Below are 25,668 nucleotides of genomic sequence, written 5' to 3' on the forward strand. Positions count from 1 at the left end.
CCCATGAGGTGTCTTTTTATTTATATGCATCTTCTTTATTTCAGCAACATTTCCTAGATTTCAGCATACATGTCTCTCACTTCCTTGGTTAAGCTTAACTCTAAGTATTTTATTCTTTTCTATATTTACTTATTTATTTTCTGTATATTCTTTTTATTTTCCACTATAAATGGAGTGATTTTCTTAATTTTATTTTTAGATGTTCATTACATAAAAATGGAATTGATTTTTGTGTGTTGATATTGCATCCTGCAACTGTGCTAACTGCTTAATCAATTCTAACAGTTTTATGTGGAATCTATAGGGTTTTCTACATAAAAGATCATGTTTTCAGAGAACAGAGATAATTCTATTTCTCTTCTAGTTTAGATGCCTTTTATTTCATATTCTTGCTAATTGCCCTGGCCAGGACTTACAGTACTGTTTTGAAGGGAAGTAGTGAAAGTGAACATCCTTGTCTTATTCCTCACCTTAGGGAAAATGTTTTCAGTTTTTTACCATCAAGTATGATGTTGACTAATTTTTTTATGTATTGGTTTTACTACATTGAGGTAGTTCCCTCTATTCCTAATTTGTTGAATGTTCTTGTTATGAAAGGGTGTTGAGTTTTGTCAAATGCTTTTTTACTGAGATGGTCATGTGGTGTTTTTCTTTCATTCTGTTAATGTGGTGTACTACATTGATTTTTCTTGTGTTGAACCATCCTTGCATTCCAGGAATAAATCTCACTGGTTTATAATTCTTTTCATACTGCTGTTAAATTTGGTTCGCTAGTATCTTGTTGAGGATTTTTGCATATGTATTCTTCAGGGATATTGACCTGTAGTTTTCTTTTCTTGTGAGTCTTTGTCTGGCTTTAGTATCAGGGTAATGCTGGGCTCATAGGATGAGTTACTAAGTGGTCCTGTTTCAGTTTTTTTAAAGAGTTTGAGGAGAATTGGTGTTTATTTCAATTGTTTGATAGAATTCACTAGTGAAACCGTATGGACTTTTCTTTCTTTGATTACTGATTTAATCTTATACATGTATTCAGATTTTCTATTTCTTCAACATTCAGTTGTGGAATTTGTCCGTTTTATCTCAGTTTTCTGATTGGTCAGGATACAGTTCAGAGTACTCTCTTATATAATCATTTTTATTTTTGTAAAATCAGTAGTAATGTTTCCCCTTTCACTTCTGAGTTTAGTTAATTGAGTCTTTTTTTCTTAGTCAGTCTACCTAAGGGTTTCTCAGTTTTGTTGATCTTTTAGAAGAACCAACTCCTGGTTTCTTTGATTTTTCTCTATTTTGCTCTTTTTCACTTTATTTCTGTCTGCTCTAATCTTTGTTATTTCATTCTTCTAGGTTTGGGTTAATTCATTCTTCGTGTATTTCCATAAGATGTAAAGTAAAGTTGGTTTGAGATCTTTTTCTTTTAATGTAAGCATTAGTTGTAAGCTTCCCGCTTTGCACTGCTTTTGTTGCATCCCATGTGTTGTAGTGTGTTGTGTTTTCATTTTCATTTGTCTCAGAATATTTTCTGATTTCCTTTGTGATTTTTTCTTTTCCATGGATTGTTTAAGAGTGGGTTAATTTCCACGTTTGTGAGTTTTTTGTTTTTCCTTTTGCTGTTGATCTTCACTTTCATTCCACTGTGATCAGAAAAAATACTTTGGATTGTTTCAGTCTTTTAAAGTTTATTAAGACTTGTTTTGTAGCCTAAGCTATAATCTGTCTTGGAGAATATTCCATGTGCATTTGACAAAAATGTGTGTTTTTCTGTTGTATGGAGTGATCTGTGTATTTCTTGTAAGTCAAATTAGTCTGTAGTGTTGTTCAAATTCTCTTTTTGATTTTTTTGGTCTGGTTCTGTTCTCAGGTGCTTTCTTTGAGGTATTACTGTCATGTATGTTGCATGTTATAAGCCCAATAGTGCAGTGTATTTTGTTTTTAAGTTATTGTCTTATAAAGGCTGATATATTTTAGAGAAATTAGAAGGAGGAAAGATAAAAATACATTTATTCAGTCTTTTACCTTTATCCATTTACCATATCTTGTGCTCTTTGTTTCTTCCTTTGGATTTGAGTTACCATCTTTCTCAGTAGTCCCCTAAATTACCCCCGGTTCAGTGATTTGCTAGGAAGACTCACAGTACACAGCATATAGTCACATTCATGACTGTGATTCATTACAACAAAAGGATACAAAGCAAATTTGCCAAAGGGAAAAAGTTTAGTGGGCAAAATCTGGAGGAACCAGCTGCCAGCTTCAAATAGTCCTCTTTCAGTGCAGTCATATAGGATGTGCTTATTTTCTCCATTAAATTGTGACAACATTTGTACAATGTTGAATACCAGGGAAGCTTGTTATAGACCTAGTCCCCAAGGTTTTTTACTGGGGACTTTCTGCCTAGCACATACTGAATTTCACATTCTCTGAAAGAAAACAGGTGTTTCAGCATAAGCTGTTTGATTTGTATAAACAGTTTAGATACAGTCAGCACTCTAATTAGTTTTGGAATGGTGGGAACCCTCCCAAAATCCAAGTTCCCAGATGCCAGCTCAGGACCAACCTTGCAGGCAGGCGGGTTTTTTTTTGTTTGTTTTTTAGTACAGCAGTCTTAAGCCAGTTAACTCTTTTCTGCATACCTTTTGATGTCCTTTCCTTTTTTCCTGAGGGATTTCTTTTAGTATTTCTCATAAGGCAGGTTCAGTAAGAACAAATATTTTAATCTCTGTTTATCTGGGAATGTCTTTGTCTGTAGTTCCAAAAGATAGTTTTGCTGGATATAGAATTCATGGTTGACAGTTTTTCTGTTTCAGCATTTAAATATGTCCTTTCAGTGTCTTTTTGGTTTCCATTGTTTCTGACAAGAAGTGAGCCATTAATTGTATTTTTGTTGTCTTGTGTGCGATCACTTGTTTTACCTATATTCTTTTAACATTTTCTTTTTGTTTAAGTAGTTTTGTGTATGATGTATGTGTGCATGTGTTTATCCCACTGGGATTTTGTCAAGCATTCTGAATCTGGGGCTTAATGTCTATCATAAAACTTGGGACATTTGCAGTCATTATTTATTCAAATTTTTTTTTATCCCATGTACTATCTCCTGGAACTTCCCATTATACGTGCGTTAGTGCACTTGATGTCTTAGGGGTCTCTGAGGCTCTCTTCACTTCAGTCTTTCTTTTCTGTTTTTTATATTACTTAATTTTATTGAAGTGTTTTCATGTTTTTTGATCTGCCATCTCAAATCTGCCGCTGAGTCTGTATATAATGTTTTCATTTCAGTTATTGTATTGGGTCGGCCAAAAAGTTTGTTCAGATTTTTCCATAAGATGTTATGGAAAAACCTGTGTGAACTTTTTGGCCAACCCAATACTTCTAAACTGTAGAGTTTCTAGAATTGGTTCTGTTTTATTGATTTTACTTCTTTTTCGAGATTCCCCACTTGTTTAGGTGTCATCATATTTTTTTTTCATTATTTAAACATACTTTCCTTTATTCTTTTAATATGTTTTTCATGACTGATTTGAATTATTTGCCTGCCATTCTGGGCCCGCTCACAGGTAGTTTCTTCTTCCTTCAGTCTGGGTCACTCATTGTATATCTTCAAACTTTTTTTGTTGATGATTGGACATTTTGGATAATTTATTATAATAACTCTAGAGTTTGTTTTTTTTTGTTTTTTGTTTTGTTTGTTTCCTGAGGGTCATTGTTGCTGATACTTGTTTTAGTATTGTTTTTTAGTAAGATTCCTGGACTTAATCTGCAAAATTGATCTCCCCTGCAATGTGCAGCTACTGACTAATGTCTCTGCTTATTTTTTCTTATTTTTATTTTTACAATGGCTTTCTAGGGGTTGCCTCCATATCTGCATAGTGTTTAGATGTTCAAACATCTTGAGCCAGTAAGGCATCTGTTCTCTGTTGATTGTGGGATGATGTGTGGGTTTGGGAGTACAGGCAAAGTTCAGGACGTTTTAATGTCTGCCCCAGCTTTTACTTCCTGCCAGGCCTTTCTGGAACTTCCTTGCAAACAGCTTCCCAGTGAGCTAGTGATGTGTGGGGAGCTTGGCCTTTCAAGTGCCCTTAGCTTTTGCATGTACACAGCCTCCCTGACAGATAGGGATGAGTGGAGAGCTTGGGTGCTTCAGCGTTTTTCCCTTTTATAAGTCTGCCTCCCGTTGAACCAAGGATGTGTGGCAAGCTTATCTGTCCCCTCTTTGACTCTCTGGTTTCCAGGATTTTCCTGTTAAATTTCTTGCTGGTTGAGGGATGTGCTGCTTGCCCAAAGCAGGTCTGCAAACTCTGGCTAGCAACACTGTTAGCTTTTTCTGTTTGTTCTCTAAGAATTTGCCACTTTAACAGTGCTGCAGGCTGTATTGCACTCTGCTCCCTGTCAAGGCAGCAGCAAAGCTGCTGGTTTTTCACCAACAGCCCTACCCTGGTGGCACTACTGCCTACCAGAGTTTGGTGAGGGGATGGGAACAGTCCTGGCAAGAACATCATTTATTGCCACTGTTCTTATCTGAGGTTCAGAAGTTTCCCATGCATAAAATGTTCTTAATTTGTATGCCATCACTTTTCAAATACAGTACAGTTGACCCTTGAATAACACAGGGGTTATGGGCCCTGACCCTCTGTGTGGTCAAAAATCTGCGTATAACTTTACAGTCAACCCACTGTTTCCCTAAGTCTTAATGGGGTAAAACTGAGCAAATTGGCTCTTTGTGTCATAATTCTCAGTCATTAGAAGAAATAATTCCTTAATTTTTCTCTTTAAGCACATGTAATTGTTGATGTAATTTCTGCTTTCTTCTTAAAGCAAGACTGAGCTGTTTTGAGTGTGTGTTTGTGTGTGTGTGTGTGAGAGAGAAGTGGTAGGAAGAGAATATGTTTGAAGCTTGGTTATTTACAGTACAGTATTCAGTAGCTTTGGGGTCTCATTTGTCTTACATTACCATTATTGTTATCACTTTCTTTAAAAACCAGATCCACTACCATCAGCTCTGCTGCCATCGTCAGTATCACTTGTTTTTGAAGCAGAAGAGTGATAGAATTTTTGTTAATTTTTTTTCGCTGTCAGTCACATGAAATATATATCCACTGACCTTAAAACTCAAAACCTAAAAGAGAACAAATATAAACTAACAAGTATTGAGTGCATATTGTATGTCAGTCTCTATTTAAGTTTATTATGTATATTATTTCATGAAATCCTTACAGTAATTTTGGGAGATTGGTCTTAGTTCTGTTTTCCAGATAGGGAAACTGAGGCTCAAATAAAGTAATTGTGTGACCTAGAGGAAATTATTTAATAAATGGCAGAGCTGAGATTCAAACCCACGCTTAATGCCAAAGCTGATTTCGTGGGGATTGTCCCGTGCTGCTTCTCCTATAAAGTAAGAACAATAACAGTTGAGACAATCTGTTTGAAAGATATCTTAGCAACAACTCAAGTAAAACCATATTCAAATAGTTCTGTTCAGACTTAAAGATTGTTTAATAAATGCCCACTAAATTTCAAGCACGGTGTCTAATAATCTTTTGGTATATTCTGTTTAAATGAAATGATACTGTGAAGTAGAATGGATTTCTTTCCATTTTAGGCCTTTTCGTAAGCCTGGGTTCCACCAATTCTGAGGTTGAACTAAAGGAAGATTATGAAACTCAGCTGGAAAGATGGCGTATAGGAAGAAGAAAAGTCTTAAAACATGGATGTATATTTCAAACCAGAAAACTATATTGTTTAGTGTATTTTAAAATGTTTACTATTTTTCTGGAATAGGGGAATTAGGTAGTCTCCCTAAGTCTATTTTCCAGATAACTGATTCTATTTCTTTAAGTCCAACTTATAAATCTTAGTTAATTATTTTTTCTAAACTCTTTCTGAAGTTCTGTTATTTGTTTTTTCTTTATCTGGCATGTAAGTAGTATGTAATAGTGAAGACTCTTAAGTCAAATAGTACATAAGACTTCTAGAGTCTCTGTTGTTGATATCATGGTGTGCTGTTGAGGTATGTTGGTCTGTGACCCACAGTTTGCTCTTAACTATATGCTAGGAAATGGAGATAAATTATACAGATTGCATACCTTCAGCTCTGTACAGTTTGTTTCTAGAAATTTCCACCTCTAATTATGTCCAATTGTGTATACACATAGGACTAAACTGGTGCTTCTTTAGAGGGACTAGTGTGGTTTCCTTAATTCATGAGATTTAAGTATTGTTTCCCAATTTAAGAATACAACCAACTCCTTATTTTCTTTATAAAGTTTTATAAAAGTTTTAAAACATACAGAACACCTGGATACTCACCACCTAGAATCAGCAATTGTCAACATTTTCTTTCTCATTTATTTGCTTGGGTGTATATATGTATATGTCTGTGCATGAAGTTGGAGACATCAAGACACTACACTAATACCTAATTACTTGGTGTTCATCTTCTAAAAGTGACTTAAATATACATAGCCATAATATGAAAATTAATAATTCCCTAATCTGTTATGGAGTTTGACTTGAAAATTTCCCCAGTATTCCCCAAATTACTTGCATAGCCTTTTTCTTATTTTAAAACAGATCTACTCAAGGATCACACATTCCATTGGATTGTTGTATCTTAGAAATTGTTATCGCTTAACCTAGGATAGTCTTCCTTCCTTCTCTTACTTTCAGTTATTCAATATGTAGATTTATTTTGTTTTTAATAGATTAGGTCACTTTTCTTGAAAGATCACCCTCACACTCTGGATTTGCTTAGTTGTTAATGTTTTCCTTGAATCCGCTATATTTCTTGTAAACTGAAAGTTACGTTTAAAGGTTTGATTAGATTAAAGTTAAGCATATCTAGTGTGAATACTTTATGCGTGATTTTTGTATTCATGAAATTAATTTTAAAAGTGTTTCCATTCAAGAGTACTTGTTAATTGAGGTAATATTGCACAGGCTAAAGAATAGTAACATGGTAGGAGGTAAACAGTCTGGTTTCAGGAGCTTGAAAGTGGGAATCAGGTATTTCTCAAGTATTACTCATTTCGTAAAGGAAAGAAAGAAAATAACCAAAGTTTATTGGCTGTCCTTTTCCTGTACATGAAGGTGATCATCTCAGTTTAATGCCATGAGTATTGGTGTTGAGCTTGAGTCATCAGTCACAGTCATTAGCTGCTACCCTTAAGGAAAATTGCACTTTGGAATTCGAGGAATGTTTGAAGCATGGAGTTAATTACTTATCACTACTGACATGGTATCAGTAGAAGAAAGTGCATGTTACTGATAGAAGTGACCTGTGTACTCTGAAAATAATACCTAATGGACTGTCAACAATTAACCAGAAAACCTTTTTTGAAAATCATCTTAAACATATTAGTAATGTTTCCTGTGTTTGTAAATAGTATTCAGTATACTTAAATGATGGCTTATTTATTTATTTACTTTTAGACTTTTGTTTTTTAATGTACAGTGATGTGTTGTTCTTAAGTGGATATTGACAGGCGTATATACTAATGTAATGACTATTCCAATCAGGATTCAGAATATTTTCATCACTCCAGAAAGTTCCCTGTGTCTACTTCTGGTCAGCCTGGTTCTTCTCCCCATTCAGGTATCTGGTGGTCCAAGCCCTATACTGCCAGAGAGTTGGGCTGATCTTGTCATTGCTTAAGCTGTAGCAGAAAGCAATATGTTACTGGTGTCTTAAGTAGGAATTTCAAATACATTATCTCAAGGAAGCAGTTGGGAGTTTTGTTCTGTAGTATTTTTAATAATGTGATCCTGGGACATTAAAATAATAAAACAGCAACAAATAATATCTACAGCACTTGCTGAGCTCTAAGCACTCTGCCAAGTGCTGTTATTTATTTATTGAATTTTTGCAGAACCTACCAGTCAGGTAGGTTCTATTGTTAGATTTATTTTAAAGATGCAGAAACTGAAGCATAGGAGAAATTAGTTTGTTCAAGCTCACAAAGCTATTAAATGGCAGAGCAAGTATTTGAACCTTGCATTCAGACTTCAGAGCTTGTATTATTAATCACTGTATTATATTCCCTGTTAGTATATGTGGGCTTAGGAGACCTTCTTGAGCTGGTCAGGGAATCTAATCACCATTTATAGTGAATTTTCCTATATGAACAAAAGAACCCCAGTAATCAACTTAAAAAGACAGATATTGGAACAGTACCTCTTTGAAAGTTGGTGATCCCAGTTAAAAAAATAGGCAATGGATTTGAATAGGTATTTCTCCAGAGACGATGTAAGATAGCCACATGAAAAGATGCTCAACGTGATTTATTCATTAGGGAAATGTAAATAAACCGTAAGATACTACCACACTCACTAGAATGGCTACCATTAAAAAGACAGTAGCAAGTGTTGGCAAGGAGGTGAAAAAATTAGAACTCTCATGAACTGCTGGTGGGAATGTATAATAAAATAGTGCAGTCACTGTGGAAAACAGTTTGACAGTTCCTCAAAAAGTTAAACACAGAGTTATCATATGACCCAGCAATTCCATTCCTAGGTATATAGCCAAAAGAATTGATAACAGGTGTTGCAACAGAAACTTGTGCATGAACATTCATAGCAGCATTTTTCACAATAGCCAAAAGGTGGAAACAACCCAAACATCCATCAACAGATGAATGGATAAACACAATGTTGTATATCGATACAAGGGAATATTATTCAGTCATAACAGGAATGAAGTATTGATACATACTACAACATGGATGAACCTTAAAAGATTATGCTAAGTGAAAGGCCACGTGTCATATGATTCCCTTTATATGAAATCTCCAGAATACGCAAATCCATAGAGTCAGAAAGTAGATTATTGGTTGCTAGGAGCTGGGGGTGGGGGCGGGGGGGAATGGAGAATGACTACTAATAGATACAGAGTGTCGTATTGGAGTGATTTAAAAAATGCTCTGAAATTATATAGGGGTGATGATTGCACAACTCTGAATACACTAAAGCACAGTAAATTAGACACTATAAAAAGTAAAAAGTAGACTTTAAAAGTTGATGACATTTAGTTTATCAGACATAATATACACATATAACTTACTTGAAAAGTGTAGAATAGAATTTCCTGGAGGCTGGTATACAGAACTCTTGATACTGTGTGGTAATCTAGGGAAAGACGAGTTGTTTAATCAAATAAACTTGGGAAATATACGTACTGTATCTATTGAAGATTTACAGTGTACATCAGCCCACTAAAGATTTGGTAAAGCTCTGTGGTAAAGAAACCTGTTCAGTGTTAACACAGGATTTTTGTAAGTGAATTGGTCTTCAGCCCTTTAAATGAACAATCACCAGTTCTACAGAACCTACTTCATTATATCCAGCTTGGAAAGCACCGGTCACATATTATTAAAAATTTTAGTTTATTAAGAATTCAGTAAAATAAAATCATTTCCTTAAACTAGCCACATTTCAAGTGCTCAGTAGTCACATGTGAGTAGTATATACTGTATTGGATAATGCATTTCTCTTGTTGCAGAAAGTTTGTACAGCCTTAGTAGACATACACAGTGAGACATACAGTCATAGGATGTTTTTATTTACTCTTAGTGCCCCACTTCTCAATTATTATAGAGCATTACAGAGAGAATGTTATGGGTTGAATCATGTCTCCCACCAAAAGATATACTGAAGTCCTAACCCCCAGTACCAGAAAGTACTTTTTATGCAGAAAAATTCATGCCTACTTGAATCTTTGTTACCATGTTACAAGTTACAAGGAAATATCTGATAGACTTCTTTAGTTATACATATATTTAGACACAGAGGTAGTTTTGTAAGGAGTAAAATTGCCTCGTAGAAAGTATTTTTTTTAATAGCGTCAACAATTAATTGGGGGCCTTTAAACACGTTGATTTCTGCTATTTACAGAGTCAAAGTAGTACTTATTAACATTTATGCAAAATGTAAGTTACTAGAAGAGAGGTGGGACTGAAGACTGCTGGTTGTCTGCTTTACATAAAAATGTAGCAGTTTCATAAGCCCACGTTATTGTACATTATTCTTTTGATATGGATGCAAGCAGAATAACAATATCAGGTTTGATATGCTTTCTGACTCCCAAATTAGGGAAGTCATTCATTTCGAGAAATGAAAAGTTTATAAGATATATAAATATTGAAATAGTTAGAAATAAGTAAATACTAAAGCATACTATGATTTTAAATTAGTGATTAAATATTGTCACTCTGATTGGCTCTTTTACCTTTATTAATCCAGTTGGCAAATTATCATCATTGCTGATTATAACAATAGAAACCTTTTTAAAAGCCCCTTTTTTGATGGGTTAAGGTTGTCTCCTTTGTCATTAACATTAAAAAACAACCTTTCAAATAGATAAGAGATCCCTAAATCATCAAAAATAAAGATGCAATTTACTGTAACTTGTATCTTGCATGTATGTATTGTAGTTGTGAAACAAATTACAATCAGTTTTTGTTGTTTTTGTCTTCTTTCTGTCCCTCCTACCTTCTGTCATAGTTCAGGTTTCTCTTTTAGGTTTTTGCAACAGATTCTGAGTAGGCCTCTGTAAGTATGTTTTTTTTCCCTTTAATTAGTTCTTCAAAAGACCATCTAAGATAACTTGTTTTTAACTTTTTAAACTTTTTTAGGATATACTTGACATAAATATAATTGACATACACATAAATTGTACATGTTTACAGTGTAAACTTGATTAAGTTTGATGTGTATGCACCCATTAAACCATCACTATAATCATGATAATGAACATATCCATTATGCCCAGTTGTTTCTTCCTGTCTCTTTGTAGTGGCTTCCCACTGCCCTCCATCTCTGGGCACTCATCTGCTTACTTTCTCTCACTGTAGATTAGTTTTCATTTTCTAGAATTTTATATGAATGAAATCAGGCAGTATGTACTTGTTTATTGGTTGTTCTTTTGTGTCTTTCACTTAGCATAATTATAAAGAGGAAATTAACATTGGTACAGTATTATTAAAGTACAGATCTCATTGAAATTTTCCCTAATTTTTCTACTGATGTAGTTGTTATTTCTTAGTCTTTTCCATTCAGTAATAGTTGTTCAATTTTCCTTGTCTTTTATGACCTTGATCCTTTTGAAGAATACTGATCAGTTCATTTATAGAATCTATCAGCTTGGGTTTATTTGATTTTTCTCATGAATGGAATGCGCTTATGTGTTTTTGGCAGAAATTGTCACAAAAATGTCCTACTCAGTATTATATCAAGGAGTTCATGATGTTCATATATCTTACTATTGGTGACCTTTACCTTGATCACTTGGTGTCTGCCAGGTTTCTCTACTATAAACTTTCTTTTTGTAGTTAAAAAGGAACTGGGGGAAGATATTGTGCATATCTTATTTTTACTGAAACTTGCTCACTGATTTTATGTCCATCACTGGATCTTGTCTGCAGCTAATTATGTGGTGTTTATCTAATGATGATTCTCTACATCCTTCTTCCTTCTCTATTAATTGGAATTCTATGTAAGAAAGAGCTGTCCCTTTGCTTTCATTTATTCAGTTACTTATATCAGTATGTTTTTTATTTACGTGTTAAATACAATGCTGTAATTATTTTATTTAAATTTTTGCCTATTTTAAAAATTGGATTGTATATATATATATATATATATTTACTGCATTTTAAGAATTCTTCATTTGTTTTGGATACAAGTCATTGATGCAGATACGTGATTTGCAGATATTTTTTTCCAGTTTGTAGCATGTCTTTTATTCTTTTTAGTAGTGTTTTTTGAAGAGAAATATTTGATTTTTATAAGGACCAGTCTGTCAGTTTTAATAATATTTATTTTGTGAGCCATGAAATAAATACTGTGTCTTATCTAAGAACTCTTTGCCTAACCCAGGACCACAAAAGATTTTCTATATTCCTGAACTTTGATGGATCAGGTTTTACATATAGGTCTCTAAATAGGTGAATTAATTAATTAATAGATATTATACATCTATTACTGTATTTATTAGGTTATTTTGATACTTTCGTCTTTTAACTTTTATACTAGGATTAAAAGGAATTTACTTATCATTATAGTATTCTGTATTTGTCTATATATTTACCTGTACCAGTCGGTTTTATACTTTTTTTTATGCTACAGTGTTGCTGTTCTGTGACCTTTCATTTTAACCTGAAGAATTTTAACCTTTAGCATTTCTGGTGAGTAGGTCTAGTGGTGATGAACTCCGTCAGGTTTTGTTTGTTTGGGAAAGTTTTTAATTTTCCTTCTTTTTTGAAGGATAAGTTGCCAGTTATAGTATTCTTGGTTGGTGGCTTTTTTCTTTTAGCACTTAGAATATATCATCCCACTCCTTTCTGGCCTGCAAGGTTTCTGCTGAGAAATTTGCTTATAGTTCTATGGGGGTTCCCTTGTACATGGCAAGTTGCCTTTTTCTTCTGCTTTCAAAATTCTCTCTTTGGTTTGACTTTTGACAATTTAATTTGTCTCATTGGGGATTTCTTTGAGTTCCTCTTTGGGGTTCTTTGGGCTTTTTGTATCAGGGCATCCATTTCCTTCCCCAGATTTGGGAAGTTTTCAGCCATTATTTCTTTGAAAAAGTTTTCTGGTCATTTCTCTTTCTCCTGAGCATACATTGATCTGCTTGTTGGTATCTCACAAGTTCCTTAGGTTGTTTTTTTACTCTTTTTTTCATTTTTTTTTTCTTTTTGTTATTGAATGATTCCTGATGACTTTTCTTAGACCTTTTTTCTTTCTGCCTGATCTAGTCTTCTCTGGAATCCCTCTAGTGAGTTTTTATTTCAGTTATTACATTCTTTAACTTTGTGATTTCTGTTTGGTAGTTTTATATTTATATATAACAAATTATATATATATAATATGTATATAAAATATGTTTATATATTTTTTTTAATTCATTTTATTTATTTTACTTTTGGCTGTGTTGGGTCTTTGCTGCTGCACACGGGCCCTCTCCAGTTGTGGCGAGCGGGGGCCACTCCTTGCTGCAGTGCACAGGCCTCTCACTGTGGTGACCTCTCCCACTGCAGAGCACGGGCTCTAGGCACGCAGGCCTCAGTAGTTGTCGCATGCGGCCTCAGTAGTTGTGGCTTGTGGGCTCTAGAGCACAGGCTCAGCAGCTGTAGCGCATGGGCCCAGCTGCTCCGTGGCATGGGAGATCCCCCTGGACCAGGGCTCGAACCTGTGTCCCCTGCATTGGCAGGCAGATTCCCAACCACTGCGCCACCAGGGAAGCCCCTATTTATGTATGTTTATTTAATAATTATTTATTTAGTATTTTGTCTTTGTTGAAATTCTTACTTTGTTCATGCATCGTTCTCCTGATCTCAGTGAACATCTTTATGATGGTTATTTTGAATTATCTGTCTAGTAAATCATATATCTCTATTTCATTAGGGTCTCTTTCTTTTTTTTTTTAAATTAATTTATTTTATTTTTGGCTGCATTGGGTTTTTGTTGCTGTGTGCGAGCTTTCTCTAGTTGCGGTGAGCAGGGGCTACTCTTTGTTGTGGTGCGCAGGCTTCTCATTGCAGTGGCTTCTCTTGTTGCGGAGCACAGGCTCTAGGCACATGGGCTTCAGCAGTTGTGGCTCTCGGGCTCCAGAGTGCAGGCTCAGTAGTTGTGGAGCACAGGCTTAGTTCTGCGGCATGTGGGATCTTCCCGGACCAGGGCTCGAACCTGTGTCCCCTTCATTGGCAGGCGGATTCTTAACCACTGTGCCACCAGGGAAGCCCCATTAGGATCTCTTTCTATAGATTTATCTTGTGTCCTTTGGAACATATTTGCCTGTTTCTTCGTCTTCCTTGACCCTCTTTTTTGGTGTTCGTGCATTAGGCAAAGCAGCCACCTCTCCAGTCTTTATGGATTGGCCTCATACAGAAGAAGATCCCTACCAGTCAGCCCAGCCAGAGATTCTGGTGGCATCTCAAAACTATATTCTAGTTCAGCATGCTTACTTTACTCTTTGCAGCCGCCTGGTGTCTAGGTTATTCTACATCCCCTCACAGCATCAAAACAAGTGAGACTGAAGCCATTTCTCAGGCAGCCTCTAAAAAAGTTGGATCATTTGATGGTTTAGCCAATTCTTTCCCTCCCTTGGGAGAAGCTGAGGGCTGCGTTTTTTCATCCACTTGCTCTGTGCTGAGCTGAGCGGAGGAGCTTTGGGAACTGGCAGCCCAAACCTCGGTCTCTATTCTCATTAGCATCTGGTGGCTAAATTATGCCAGGTCTCATTATTGCCCAGTGGAAGGCAAGACAGACCCCACCACCACCCCTTTTTTGGGCAGCCCCCAGAAAAGTTGGGGCATTGGAATTGTGGGCTAATCTTTAGCTCCCCAGGGAGAAGTTGGGGTTGGGTTTTTTATCCACTTGCTCTATACTTAGCCAGGGAGAGGGGCTATGGCAACTGCCTGCCCAAACCTCTGTCTCTGTGCTTACTAGCCCCCAGGCAGCTAGATTTTTCCAGATCCTGTCAGCACTCTGAGGCAGGTAAGTCAGAACCCATTCCTTTGAATAGGCCCCATAGAAACCGGGCTTTTGGACGTGTGGATCAACTCTTTTTTTCCCAGGGAAAAGCTGAGAGCTAGAATTATTTTCTCTGCTAACTCTGCTAAGCTGTGGAGAGGAGCTATTGGTGACTACCAGTCCATGCTGTTGTCTCTGTTCTCCCCCAGGTAGCTAGATTATGCCGGTTCTGACAGTGCTTCAAGACTGACAAGTTAGAAGCCTGTCCTCTGAGGATCCCTGTGGAAAGGTTGGGGCATCTGACACACAGACCACCCCTTTTCCTTTGTAGGGATTAGCTGGGAGTTGGAGGGTTTCATCCTGATTGTATGGCACTATGTTGGTGGTAGGAATTCTGGTGAGAAGGTGTCCTGAATTTCCCTACCAGCTTTGATGAGTGTGATCTCTCATTCATCCAGCATTCAGGTGCTTTTCAATTCATTTCTGTATTTCTCACAAAAGGGGATTTGTCTGCGAATTGTCGTGGGGGGGGGTGGTGGAGAAGAGAATCTAGGACTTTTTACTCTGACATTTTGCTAATGTCACTGCCCCCAGGGTATTTGTTTTTAATGTTTAATTGATATTTGAAGTACAGACAACTAATGCCTAGCAGTTTTAATGTGTTTGGAGCTTTGTTAGCTTCTTAGAAACTTTTGTATTTCACTTTCAGAGATTAAAAAAACTTCTAAGGGGATGACCTATGTAACTTTGGAAAATGGCATTGTAACTCGTTATTCTAAGGCTAAAGTAGAAGTTATCCAAAAAAACTGTATTGTATTTGGTAAATTTGTTTTTTTATAGGGGTATAGTTAGCAATTGCAAAATACTATATACATATGGTAAGGTTGAACAAAGAACTAAATTAGTTGTATGAAATGATAGCCAGGTTCTCGCTGTCTGAAGAAAGTTCCAAATAAGTAAGGGAGAAGGCTAGAAAGAACCACATTGTGCTTGATTATAGTCACATATATTTTTGTTTATAAATATATGCATATATTGAAAGAAATATGTAGAGATACGTGTGTATATGTGGGTTATATAGGTTCATATACTTCCTACTGTGTTTGCTGAGAGGACCTACAAGTAATGACACCCCACTAACAGTAAGCATCTTGTTTTCAGGTCTTCTTTTCTAAATACTATCTCTAATAAAAGGGTCAGGAATCCCTGAAAAAATGGCTGATTTTAGGGCAAGGACAGACAGAGTACTAGATGACCTTGTGGAGCTTCTTGTAGTGCCAGAAACTGGATGTCCAGTTGTTCCAGCATCATTTGTTGAAAACTATCTGTTCTCCATTGTGTTGCCTTTGCTTCTTTGTCAAAGGTCAGTTGACTGTATTTATGTGTGTCTGTTTCTGGGCTATTCTTTCATTGATCTGTTTTCTATTCTTTTGCCAATACCACACTCTCTTCATGACTGTATCTTTATAGTAAGTCTTGAAGTTGGGTGGTGTCAGTCTTTCAACTTAGTTCGTTTCCTTCAATATTGTGTTGGTCGTTCTCGGTCTTTTGCCTCTCCATGTAAACCTTAGAACCAGTTTGTCAATATCTATAAAATAACTTGCTGTGATTTTGATTGGGATTGTATTGAATCTGTAGATCAAATTGGGAAGAACTGAACATCTTGACAATACTGGGCTTTTTAATCCATGAATTTGGGATATCTCTCCATTTATTTTTTATTTTATTTTGTTCATTGAAACTTTGTAGTTTTCCTCACATAGATCCTACACATATTTTGAATTTATATCTAAATATTTTTTGTTGAAAATTCCACTTGTTCATTGCTAGTATATAGGAAAGCAGTTGACTTGTATATAATAACATTGTATCCTGCAACCTTGCCATAGTCACTTATTATTTCCACAAGTTTTTTTGTTATTGTTGTTGTTCATTCTTTCTGATTTTCTATATGGGCAGTCATGTCATCTAAGAATAAGTTGTATTTCTTTCTTCTCCATCTGTATATCTTTCATTTCCTTTTCTTGTGTTCTCCCAGTATGATTTTGAAAAGGAAGGGTAAGAGGGGGTATCCTTACTTTGTTCGTGATCTTATCAGGAAAGCTAGTTTCTTCCAGTGAGTATGTTGTTAGCTATAGGTTTTTGTAGATGTTCTTTGTCGGGTTGAAGAAGTTCCCCTCTGTTTCTAGTTTGCTGAGAGTTTTTGTCATGAATGGGTGTTGGATTTTGTCAAATTCTTTCTCTGCATCTATTTATAAAGATCATGTGTTTTTTTTCCTTTAGTCTGTTGATATGATGGTGGATTATATTAATTTTCAAATGTTGAACCAATCCTGCAGATCTATAGTAAATCCCACTTGATTATAGTATATGATTGTTTTTATACATTGTTGGATTTGATTTGCTAATATTGTGTTCAGAATTTTTGCATCTATGTGCATGAGAGCTCTTGGTTTGTCATTTTATTTTCTAATAATGTCTTTTCTGGTTTTAGTATTAGGGTAATACTGGCCTCATAGAAGGAGTTAGTATTCTCTGCTTTTATCTTGTGGAAGAGATTGTAGAAAATTTGTATAATTGCTTCCTTAAATGTTTGGTAGAATCCACCAGTGAACCCATCTGGGTCTGGTCCTTTCTGTTTTTGAAGATTATTAATTATCAATTCAATTTCTTTAATGGATATAGGCTTATTCAGATTGTTTGTCTTTATGGTTCTTTTTGATTTGCTTGGACTGTTTAAACTCATTTAATATTGGATTATGTTATCTTTTATTATACTTCTAGAATTATTAAAATACTGTCAGTGTACTTGATGATATCTTTTACTTTTTATGAGATATTAATAAAATAAAACTGTTTTCTTCCAGCCTAGTGTATTAATCATAACCTACAAGGAACCTGCAAAATCATCTTCTCAGTTTGGATCCTACACGCAAGCTGAATGGAGGCCAGATAGTACCATGATAGCTGTGTCAGTAAGTACATTTTTCAACTTTAATGCTGTTTTCTTATGAAATCATTACATCGCATTTAAATTTAATTCTCTTAGATGAGATCCTTTCACTTTTTCACACCCATTAGTATTTACCATCTGTGATAGGAATTGCTGTACCGATTCTTCTATTCAGGTTACTCCTACTATATCGTTTTTCTTGATTCTTCTACTTCCTCCCATCCCTAAACGGTGCCTATATCCTTTTCTTTTTATTCCTCTCACTTTGCTGTTTTGTCCTTGAAGTCTAATCTAGATTTTTTAAGCTTTCATCTGTATTTACATGGTATTCCCAAATTTATATTATAAATCCTGCCCTCTGTTCCCAAGGATGTCTCATAAAAATGATAAACTTTGTGTTTATGTCATACTACATTCTCATATCCATTTGGGTTTATTTCTGCATTTCTCCTCTATTCCATTAATGTGCTTAGGTCTGGTTAATTTTACCTTTTTATTGTCAGCTCTTGGGCTGTCATCATCACCTAATTCGAATTAGCAATAATACATTTATTGAGAGCACCTTCCATGTAACTATTATTATAACCGCATTAGGTGTATCATGTCTTCTAAGCTTGACACTTCGAAGTAGATACAGTTGTCCTTCGTAGTAGATTAGTGTATTGAGGGTTTGAGAAAGTAAGTTTTATCCAAAGTTACACAGATAGTGTATATTGGAGAGAAGGACTTTAGAATTAGGTACTTAGATTCCATTTACTGTCAAGTACTACACTGATATCTCTCTGCTTTCGGTCCTTTTCCTGTTCATGCTATATAATGCTGACTGGGTTAATCATCTGAAAGTGGCTCCATAAAATAAAAAATATTGAGTAGTTCCTCACTTCCTGCAGCAAGGGTTTGCAGACTACCAACCATGTGCCAAATTTACTCTGCTTCCTGTTGTGTGTGGACCATGAACTAAGAATAGTTTTATGTTTTTAAATTATTGGAAAAAATCAAAGAGGAATAGTATTTTTGACAGGTGAAAATTATATGAAATTTAAATTTTATTGTCCATCAATAATGTTGTTTTTGAGTATTAAAATGCTGATTTCTTTGCATGTTGTCTGGCCGCTTTCAAGGGACAACAGCTGAGTTGAGTAATCCTGACAGTGACCATACATGGTGCTTTATCTCTTCACTCTTCTGCTCAGTGCAGTATAAATTATAATAAAGCATTTATAAATTCATTGTTTCAAGTGCCATGCATATTGCTATATTGTGACATGTCATATTATTATTACTAGTGTATACTGATCATGTCAAAGGAATAAAAAGAGAAAAATAGATTTTGAATTTCATGCTTTTAAAGCACATGTGTATTATTTTATTACCAAATTAGATGGCAAAATATTGTGTTTATTATGGAATGACACTATAGTGATGCCAGAAGAATACAGTATAAGTTGAAATTACCCAGCTACGTACTCATCACAGTATTCCCAGCTCACTGAAATTAGTAGTCAGGAAAAATCAGAAAATTTAAAATGGATTATCTCATCACATCAGATTTTTTTCACAAAAATAAAAAATTAAAATGAAGGTGCAATCAAAGTAAGTTTGCTTGGTTCTTATGATGAATTGACAAATGTTAATACTGCTCAGTTTATTTGAATATCAAGACAGAATGTGAAATGACTAAGAATTACTCCCCATGAATAGCATGTGTGGGACAACTTCAGGTGAAAAAAATTTTCAAAGTTGAGAAAACACTAATTCAATACAACCTGAAGTAGAATCCACTAAGGTGTCTTGATTGATGGTGGTAAAAACATGGAGCAGAAAAAGGCTTCAGTTGGACAAATTTACAAAGCTTATGAATATGTAAACATTTAAAACTGATGGTTATTTTAAGTTTTTGTCAGAAATAGAAGCTGAATATCCTGACTTGCCCAAGACCACAGTCTTTTGATGGCTTAGCAGTTAGTGGTAAACATTTATTGTGAATTTTTTGAGCTCATGTGTGAGGTTGAAATTTTTTGAACTTGAGGAACCACTCTTAATCACCTGTGGGGCATTGAATGGCTTTGGAAAATAGCTTTGCTGCAGACTTGATAATGTTTCCTAATGAATTTAAAACTATAAAGCAAAACAGCACTTATATGTGAAACTTATATGTGGTTAAGCCATTTTGATGACAGCTAATGTTTGAATTACAAGTAAAGTCAGGCTGTCAAAAGTTAACAAGACCATGTCTATTTCCAAGAAAAATTAGCAATAGGTATTTTTTCTAAGGTCAAACCACAGTTCAAGTAGTATTTTTTGGATCTTGATGCAGTTGCAAAAGAAATTTCCATGTTCATAATCCATTAATTGTGCAAATGAGGAGTGCTTCCACCTAACCTTCAGTTGGAAGTGATTACAATGTAATGACATGTTAATAGGCAAACATAGAAGAAATCTGGTAGACTTTATAATTGCCTACCAAGTGATGAATGTATTCAATTAAAATCATATGCTCATGGGTTGATATCAGTATTTGGCAGTACTGGTTTGAAAACACATTTTCACATATAAATATGTAAAATCACATTAGAGACTAGCATTAAGAGGAAACTTTGCAATTGATTTTGATCGTGGGAACACTAACTTTATTTTTAATTGAAATATAGTTGGTTTGCAGTGTTGTGTTTCTGGTGTACAGCAGAGTGATTCAGTTATGTACATATATGTTTATATTTATTTATTTATTTTTCATATCATTTTCCATTATGGTTTGTTACAAGATATTGAATATAGTTTCCTGTGCTGTGCAGTAGGACCTTGGTTTTTTTTTTTATATATATAGTAATTTGTATTGGCTAATTCCAAGCTCCTAATTTATCCCTCCTCCACCCCCATCCCCGTTTGGTAACCATAAGTTTGTTTTCTGTGTCTGTGACTCTGTTTCTGTTTTATACATAAGTTCATTTGTATCATATTTCAGATTCCACATGTCAGTGATATAATGTGGTATTTGTCTCTTTCTGTCTGCCTACTTCACTTAGTATGATTATCTCTAGGTCCATCCATGTTGCTGCAAATGGGCATTATTTCATTCTTTTTTATGGCTGAGTAGTATTTCGTATATATATACACAACATCTTTATCCATTCATCTGTTGATGGACACTTACGTTGCTTCCATGTCTTGGTGATTGTAAATAGTGCTGCTCTGAACATTGGGGTGTATGTATCTTTTCAAATTAGACTTTTTCTTTTTTCCAGACCATATGCTCAGGAGTGGGCTTGCTGGATCATATGGTAAACTCTGTTTTCCATAGTGGCTGCACCAGTTTACATTTCCACCAACAGTATAGAAGAGTTCCCTTTTCTCCACACCCTCTTTGGCATTTAATATTTGTAGACTTTTTGATAACGGCCATTCTGCCAGTGTGAGGTGATACCTCACTGTAGTTTTTTTTTTTTTTTTTTTTTTTTTTTTGCTGTACGCGGGCCTCTCACTGTTGTGGCCTCTCCCGTTGTGGAGCACAGGATCCGGACGCACAGGCTCAGCGGCCACGGCTCACGGGCCTAGCCGCTCCGTGGCATGTGGGATCTTCCCGGACCGGGGCACGAACCCATGTCCCCTTCATTGGCAGGCGGACTCTCAACCACTGCGCCACCAGGGAAGCCCCTCACTGTAGTTTTGATTTGCATTTCTCTGATCATTAGCGATGTGGAGCATCTTTTCATGTGCCTGTTGGCCATCTGTATGTCTTCTTTGGAGAAATGTCTGTTTAGGTCTTCTGCCCATTTTTTGATTGGGTTGTTTGATTTTTTGTTATTGAGTTGTATGAGCTGTTTGTATATTTTAGAAATTAAGCCCTTGTTGGTCACATCATTTGCAAATATTTTCTCCCATTCCATAGGTTTTCTTTTCATTTTGTTCATGGTTTCCTTTGCTGTGCCAAAGCTTATAAGTCTGAATAGGTCCCATTTTTTAATTTTTGTTTTTATTTCTATTGCCTTAGGAGACTGACCTAAGAAAACACTGCTACAGTTTATGTCAGAGAATGTTTCGCCTATGTTCTCTTCTAGGAGTTTTATGGTGTCCTGTCTTATATTTAAGTCTTTAAGCCACTTAGAGTTTGTTTTTGTGTGTGGCGTGAGAGTGTGTTCTAACTTCACTGATTTACATGCAGCTGTCCAGCTTTCCCAACGCTACTTGCTGAAGAGACTTCTTCAGCAAGAAGTAGAAGAAGAAGAGACGACTTCTTGCCTCCTTTGTCAAAGATTGACTGAGTGTGGGTTTATTTCTGGGCTCTCTGTTCCATTTATGCATGTGTCTGTTTTTGTGCCAGTACCATGCCATGCTGTTTTGATTACTGTAGCTTTGTAGCATTTTCCGAAGTCTGGGAGAGTTATGCCTCCTGCTATGTTCTTTTTCCTCAGGATTGCTTTGACACTTCTGGGTCTTTTATGGTTCCATATAAATTTTAGGATTATTTGTTCTAGTTCTGTGAAAAAGGTCATGGGTAATTTTATGCTAGGGATTGCCTTAAATCTGTAGATGCTTTGAGTAGTATGGCCATTTTAACAATATTAATTTTTTCAGTCCAAAAGCATGAAATGTCTTTCCATTTCTTTGAGTTATCTTCAGTTTCCTTTATCAGTGTTTTATAATTCTCAGCATATAAGTCTTTAACCTCCTTGGTCAGTTTTATTCCTAAGTATTTTATTTCAGTTTTTGGATGCAGTTTTAAAGAGATCTTTTTTTTTTTTTTAACTTTCTGATATTTCATTGGTAGGGTAAAGAGGTGCAACTGATTTCTGTATGTTAATCTTGTATCCTGCTACGTTGCTGAATTCGTTTATCAGTTCTAGTAGTTTTTGTGTGGAGTTTTTAGGGTTTTCAATATATAATATCTTGTCATCTGTGTATTATGACAATTGTACCTCTTCCCTTCCAATTTGGATACCTTTTATTTCCTTTTCTTGTCTGATTGCTTTGGCTAGGACTTCCAATATTATGTTGAATAGAAGTGGTGATAGTGGGCATCCTTGTCTTGTTCTAGATTTTAGCAGGAAGGCTTTCAGCTTCTCCCCATTGAGTATTATGTTGGCAGGGGAACATTAACTTTAAACCTCAATTAAGCAAAAAATATTATCCCCACAAAAAGAATTTCATTCTCTTTAGTGGATATATATTACAAAGAAAAATTGTACTAAATTTTCATCACTATTATATTTAGAATTTTGTAACAGTAAAATTTATGAAAATTTGTTTTCTCTCTGTAATCTTGTGTTGTTGTTTTTCTGTATTTTGATGCTTTGACGCTGGCCCTGGAGAGACTGCCCCTCTCAGGGCTAGCCAATTTCTAGAGATAGTAAAGGATTACCTGCTAATGTTCCTTTCATGTGCAAACCAAACACTTCACAGCCTGTACCCTCAACCACATCCTTTATGGAGCTCTTTACCTAGGGCCACTATTCCCCACTCCTAATTACCCCAGAGCCAGTTACCAGATAAACTAGAAACAGCCTCTACAGAAACAATTTCACAATAATTTATTAACCTTTGCATATACTAAATATTAAGAAAACAAAGAAGTTAGGAATTATTTCTGTTCTCAAGTTGGGGGTGGGTAAAATACATATGTAAGAGAAGATAACAAACAATTTACTCTTTTTGGCTACTGAAAGTCCAGTTTTTATTTTACCTGGTTATTGCTTATAGTCTTTTTCTAGAAGATACATCTCCATACAACTGGAGATGTCATGATGAACATAAATTTAGCTGTTGTAGTCTGGTTTATGTTAAATAGGCTAAGTAAATGCTGACCTGATTCAAGTGATTTAAGTTAGTTCATCTCTGTTTGTATAATTTAAAACATGAATTTATGGTTTAGCTTATATGAATTATAAGTTCATAAATGGACTTTATGAAAAATAGACTTTTTTAGAGCAATTTTAAGTTAACAGCAAAATTGAGAGGAAGGTATAGAGATTTCTTGCATTACTCCCTGCCCCAACACATGCATAGCCTCCCCCCATTATCCTCCACTAGAGTGATACATTTGTTACAATTGGTGAATCTACATTCACCATCATTATCACCCAGAGCCCATAGTTTGCATTACGGTGCACTTTTGGTGTTGTACATTGTGTGGGTTTGGATGAATTTATAATGACATGTATCCACCATTATAGTATATAAAGAGTAGTTTCACTGCCCCTCAAACCCTCTGTGCTTTACCTATTTATCCCTTCATATCCCATAACCCCTGGCAGCCACTGATCTGTTTTATTGTCTTCATAGTTTTGCTTTTTCTAGAATGTCATATAATTGGAATCATACAGTATGTAGCCTTTTCAGATTAGCTTCTTTCACTTAGTAGTATGCATTTAACGTTCTTCCATGTCTTTTCATGACTTGATAGCTCATTACTTTTTAGCATGAATATTAAATCATGGGATGTATTACAGTTTACACATTCACCTACTGAAGGACATCTTGGTTGCTTCCAAATTTTAGCAGTTATGAATAAAGCTGGTATAAACATCTATGTGCAGGTTTTTGTATGGACATGTTTTCAACTCCTTTCATGCGCTGAGGTGCGCTTGCTGGGTTGTATGGTAAAACTATGTTTAGTTTTGTAAGAAACTGCCAAACTGTCTTCCAGAGTGGCTGTACCATTTTGTATTCCCATCAGCAATGAATGAGAGTTCCTGTTACTCCACATCTTTGACAGTGTTGTTAGTGTTTTGGATTATGATCATTCTAATAGGTGTATAGTGGTATCTCCTTGTTTTAGTTTGCATTTTTCTCACGACATATGCTCTGGAATATCTTTTCATATGCTTATTTGCCATCCATATATCTTTGGTGAGGTGCATGTTAAGGTCTTTGGCCCATTTTTTAGTTGGGTTGTTTGTTTTCTTATTTTTGAATTTTAAGAGTTTTTTGTTATTTTGGGTAACAGTCCTTTATCAGATATGTCTTTTGCAAATATTTTCTGCCAATCTGTGGCTTCTCTTTTCATTCTTTTGACAGATTTTTTGCAGAGCAGACGTTTGTAATTTTAATGATGTCAAGCTTATCAGTTTATTTCATCGATTGTGCCTCTGGTGTTGTATCTAAAAGTCATCACCAAACCGAGGTCATGTAGATTTTCTGTTATGTTATCTTTTAGGAGTTTTATAGTTTTGAGAATTGGATTTTTAAAAGTTTTAGTTTTTAATAAGGGGGATAAATGTTCGATGAAGAAAATCTGAGAATTGTAGAGATAAACAAGAAAAAATAACTTCACTACTCACAGATAATCATTAATTTTTACTTATGTTCCTATACCTTTTTAACGGTTGTTTGCAGATACACTTATATTTAATAGTACATAGAATTTGAAAGGCTATTGAAGTCTGTTTGTTTTTAAATCCAAAGTGATATTACTATAAGTGACTGTTAATGTCACCTGTTCATGAGGAGCACATTTGATAAATCTGTGAGTTTTCATAGGTAGAGGATTATTGAAAACATTTTTTTTTCTTTATAGAAAGCTACTGTACAGCTTTTTTGACATGTTATATCATGAACATTGTCTCACTTCAACATTTTTCTGTAACTTGATTTTGAATGTTTGCATAGGATTCTAACTTACAGATGAGTAGATATTTAAATAGATAAATATAGAAATTTTCATTATTTTCACACAAAATTAACATCTTAATTTACACATTACTCTGCAATTTGATTTTTTTCACTTAGTATATTATGACTACCCTTCTAGATTAATACATACACTCTAACTTATTAGTTTTAGTATTTGTATAATATTCCATAGTGTGGAAGTTTCTTATACTCTTTGCTATTCTTCTCTTAATGGACCTTTGGCAACTATAAACAGTGCTACAGTAAACATCGTTATACATATACCCTTTTGTATTGGCGCATTTATTTCTTTAGGGCACTTTTCCCTATGTAGGATTGCTGGGTCAAAGTGTGTATGTATATTCTTTTTAATGAGTATTGCCAAATCATTTTTTCATAAAATTGTGTCAGTTTCCAGAGTCACTCCTATGTGTTCTTAAGATTCCTGTTTACCTACATTGTGCCTGCATTGGATTGGTGAAAAATGGTCTTGTCATTTTTAATTTCCATTTGTTTAATTTCTGTTGCTAGTGAGGTTTGGCATCTTTTCCTATATTTATTGGCCCTTTGCAGTTCCTCTTCTGTAGGTTGCCTGTGTTTGTCCATTTTTCTTTTTTTCTTTAATTTATTTGGTTGCACCAGGTCTTAGTTGTGGC

General features: G+C 35.1%; 1 protein-coding gene across 5 annotated transcripts in view; it reads left to right on the top strand.

Annotated features, from left to right (window-relative positions):
• Window positions 1–25,668, top strand: part of RIC1 (RIC1 homolog, RAB6A GEF complex partner 1) — a 162,937-nt gene that overhangs the window by 20,547 nt on the left and 116,722 nt on the right. For 4 of the 5 annotated variants that reach the window (XM_060014721.1, XM_060014718.1, XM_060014719.1 and 1 more), the window contains exon 2: window positions 17,319–17,426. In XM_060014721.1, coding sequence (XP_059870704.1) covers window positions 17,319–17,426 — 108 coding nt within the window. Of the gene's footprint in view, window positions 1–17,318; window positions 17,427–25,668 lie in introns of those variants that run through there. The other variant, XM_060014722.1, reaches the window with a different exon arrangement.

The sequence above is a fragment of the Delphinus delphis genome, chromosome 6, assembly GCF_949987515.2.
Source record: "Delphinus delphis chromosome 6, mDelDel1.2, whole genome shotgun sequence".
NCBI classification, from domain to species: domain Eukaryota; kingdom Metazoa; phylum Chordata; class Mammalia; order Artiodactyla; family Delphinidae; genus Delphinus; species Delphinus delphis.